This window comes from Camelina sativa, chromosome 9, assembly GCF_000633955.1.
Source record: "Camelina sativa cultivar DH55 chromosome 9, Cs, whole genome shotgun sequence".
NCBI lineage: Eukaryota > Viridiplantae > Streptophyta > Magnoliopsida > Brassicales > Brassicaceae > Camelina > Camelina sativa.
Window position 1 is genome coordinate 654779 of NC_025693.1, and position 3701 is coordinate 658479.

The window sequence follows — 3701 nt, forward strand, 5'->3', positions numbered from 1 at the left end:
AGAAGACGGAATCGGAGGAGACGGTTAAGGCGGAAGCACCAAAGGCTCAGCCTGAAGGTGAGCGTAGAGGTCGTGGAAGGCCACCTAAGGTGAAACCAGCCATGGTGCCTGTTGGTTGCTAAGTCTCTCTCTCTCTCTCGAGCTTTTTGATTAAGCCCTCCTTAAGCAAACCGCTCTTTAAAAAACCTTTGGTTCCGGTTCGTTTATGATAATAATTTAGAATTTTATTGTTAAATCGTCTAGTTTAATTTTTAATTGCTGTCTTCCGTTATTGTTTAGAGTGGGGTTGATGAGTAGAGAAGATAAATGTTGTAATTCGACTTTGCAATTGTGTGTGTTGTAAAAAAATTTCGGGTCTTAACCCTTTTCAAAAAGTAACGGTTTGGTGAAATAATCTTTTTATGAGTGTGTGTGTGTGTGATTCATCAAAGTTGCCATTGGGCTTTTTAGTAAAAAACAAGCGTTACAATTAAAACTTGGTGGCTAAAGTTGGACAAATTAGTGAGACAACATTTCAGAATTAGAAATAGAATTCAGGTATTTTTGAGGTTTTGCTGTTCAAGCGGGAGGTGGGGGTTTTCAAAAGATTGCAAATTTTTCGGAAACATGTTTGGTCCCCAGTTCCTTGTAATCAAATGATGATGGTATTGGTAACACTTCACAGTTCACACTTTTGAGTTTTGATTGATAAAGGTTGTTGTTTTCGGTTTAAAACTTCGATGCCTAAAATCAACTTCATGGACCTATAATGGGCCTAATAAGACTGAAAAGGAAGTTGCTAAATAATACTACGACGACATGTTTGAGCCTCCTTACCAAAAAGGCTCTCGAGTCTCAAGCTAATATATAACTTGTACACTCCCATAAAATATATATAGAGTTGTGTTAGCTTGGAACATAAGAAGTCTTTCCTTATGAAACAGCAGTACCTCTGACCGTCCCTTTTCAGATCTTCACTTTGTGTAGAGTTGTAGCAAAGAAACAACTCAACAAGGTGTTCCATGGAAATGGATTGTGGACTCATGTGTGTGATTCACATATGATATATTCTATTACTCTTAGTATTCAGGTAGTTTGATCAAAGTATTTTTTTTTGTAAATCATTAATACATTTTTGGCTAAAAAGTCAACAACACATGGCAATGTATCGTATGGTGTTTTTTGTTCAAAAATCTTTGCCTTGTTGAGAATCTTGCTTAAATAGAAGCTAGGGGTGACATGACTAACTTAAATAAATATCTTTTTTTTATAAGTTACAAACTTACAACCATTCGATGTTACATACTTATTACATGTAAAGAAGCATGACAAACAAAAGAACAATCTTAAGCATACAAATACAATGGTTCACGTTTTTTTTTTGCTATTATGTTTGCTTACTGTTTTTACCAAAAAAAATTTCCTTACTATTTTAGTTTTCAATTCTTGTGAGTATCGATCGCTTTTTTATCACAGTTCATGTTAAAATCCATATACTCTCTTAAATTGATCAGAGTAATTTTGACAACACCGGTGTAGAACTCTAACAAATTAAGTTTAACAATATATATATATATATATATATATATATATATAACTATATAAGCTCTCTAAGTTCCAATGATTTAAATATCTTTCTTCAGGTGATGTACACAAAAACCAGTGTGAGTTTGGACACAGTGCAATCTCGTGAGTAAAAGACCGACGTTTTCTTTGTTTGTTTGGAAGGGCTTGAGTGGGACCATTAACAGAAACTAAGACACACAGAAGTGTGGGAAATGAGTATCTATATATGAACACATTTATATTAATTGGTCTATTGGATATATATGGTGATATGTCCTACTCATTTCACGGGTCGAGAAAGAAGAATAAACACAACAAAACTTATAACCACTCCATGTGATTGTGATCTATATCTACTATATTCATACATACATATTCTTACAATAATCTTATATATATTTATACGATCATGTAATTTAGTTAGTAAATCAAATATGTAACACCATCTTCGAGACTGCGTGATAATTATACACTAGTAAAGACAGCGATTCAACGTTAGTCGGTCCTTCAATGTATAAGGAAGTCTTATTATCTTACAGTATGATTTTTTTTTTTCAAACACGCAAAGCTGGTGATGTAATTAACATCTCCTTGAAGTGACCTTAACCCATACCCGTTAAACATACACAAATCTCTCAGTCAGCTCGGTTTAAAATAGAAACCAAATCAGTAATTATAATCATTTCCACATAATAGAGACAAAGCATATATATTTAGAAGCTTGCACTTAACATTCAGTTTCCTTCCACACAAAAACTAATATTAAAATTTATAACTTAAACCCATAATGTATTAAATTATCAAAACATACACTTAATCAAAGTTAAAAAATCCTCATGGGGGCTCTCATGGTCATGGAGCTCCATTGTTGGCATAAGTGTTGACAAGGGCAAGAGCATTACTCGTTAACCTCTTCACTTCCTCAAGCCGGTCACAAACGGTCGTCTTAATCAATCCTCCTTCGTCCATATCTTCAAATCCATCCGTACACGTGTCCTCATCCGTCAATGCTGCACTCATCCACGTCTGCACGTTACTCATCTGAAACCTAAACGTTTCCACCGACCTCCGAGCCGCCGGGACTCCACCTTTGCCGTTCATGTCGCGTAGCTGTCGGAGAGACCCTCTCATCTCGTCCACCGCGTCTTCAACGTTCGAAACGCAGTCGCGGATTACGGAGGAAGCAGTTTGGTGGCCATCACCGGCAGAGGTTACGGCGGCGGAGCGTGAGAGTTTGGAAAGATAAGCCGCCGCGGACTTGGCTTGCGAAAGTGAAACGCCAATTGCGAGCTTGGCTAGCCTCGCCGGACTGTCTTTAACGGCGGAGGCGTAGCTGGCGAGTGACGTGAAGCATACGTCTGGATATAGGGTGGCGTTACAGCTTGTTCGGATGAAATCAAGATCGTTGGTTGTTGTAGTGTTTGGTCGCGGAGGCAAACGGACGGCTGAGATTGATATGGAAATGAAGAGAAAGGTAGTGATGAAGAAGAGAAACGTCGTCGTGTGACTTTGGCTTACCATTTTCACTGTTTTTCGAAATTGCTTTTTTTTCTTCTCGTGTAAGATTATAGAGGAGTGATTGGCGGTTTATGTAGGCCTTAGGAATGAGTTTTCATTTTACAATCTTACCCATCATTGTTACGAGGATTTACTAGATTGCCACTAATCATATTGTCTGATATGTGTGAAATCACGGATTATGTTTTGGGTTGTAGTTTACAAGTATATATAAAATAATAAATCAAGAGAGTAATAAGACCTATGTATATAGAGTTTCACATTACGATGAGCCATGTCGTTTATAGAACTTACATATTACTTTGTTGTCCTATATATTTCTCATAATTTCCAAAGAACTACATTTGTTTAAATGTATTTCTACCTCTGTGTAAACCGGCTAAGTTTCAGTACTCGTATCGAACAATACTGTCCATCACATATGGTCGATGGTATTATATTATACAACTAGATTTAGATTTAGATCCGTGCTAGAGCACGGATTGAAATTCTTTTTATTTATATTATAATTTAAAAATAAAGATTAATTTATAAGACGGTTTAGTATTGTAAACTGAGAAACGATTGTCATTTTTTTTTTTGTATGAATATGAGAGATGTATTTTAGTGAATGGAGATCTGAATGATTTCTATCAATG

General features: G+C 36.2%; 1 protein-coding gene across 1 annotated transcript; it reads right to left on the reverse strand.

Moving 5' to 3' along the window:
* On the reverse strand, positions 2212-3117 carry LOC104710087 (21 kDa protein-like). The gene has a single exon (XM_010426631.2). It carries the CDS (start codon positions 3064-3066, stop codon positions 2398-2400), a length of 669 nt encoding a protein of 222 aa, XP_010424933.1. The 5' UTR covers positions 3067-3117; the 3' UTR covers positions 2212-2397.

Excerpts from the sequence above, each read along its gene's own strand:
- LOC104710087 (XM_010426631.2), bottom strand. The coding sequence starts at position 3,066 with ATGGTAAGCCAAAGTCACACGACGACGTTTCTCTTCTTCATCACTACC.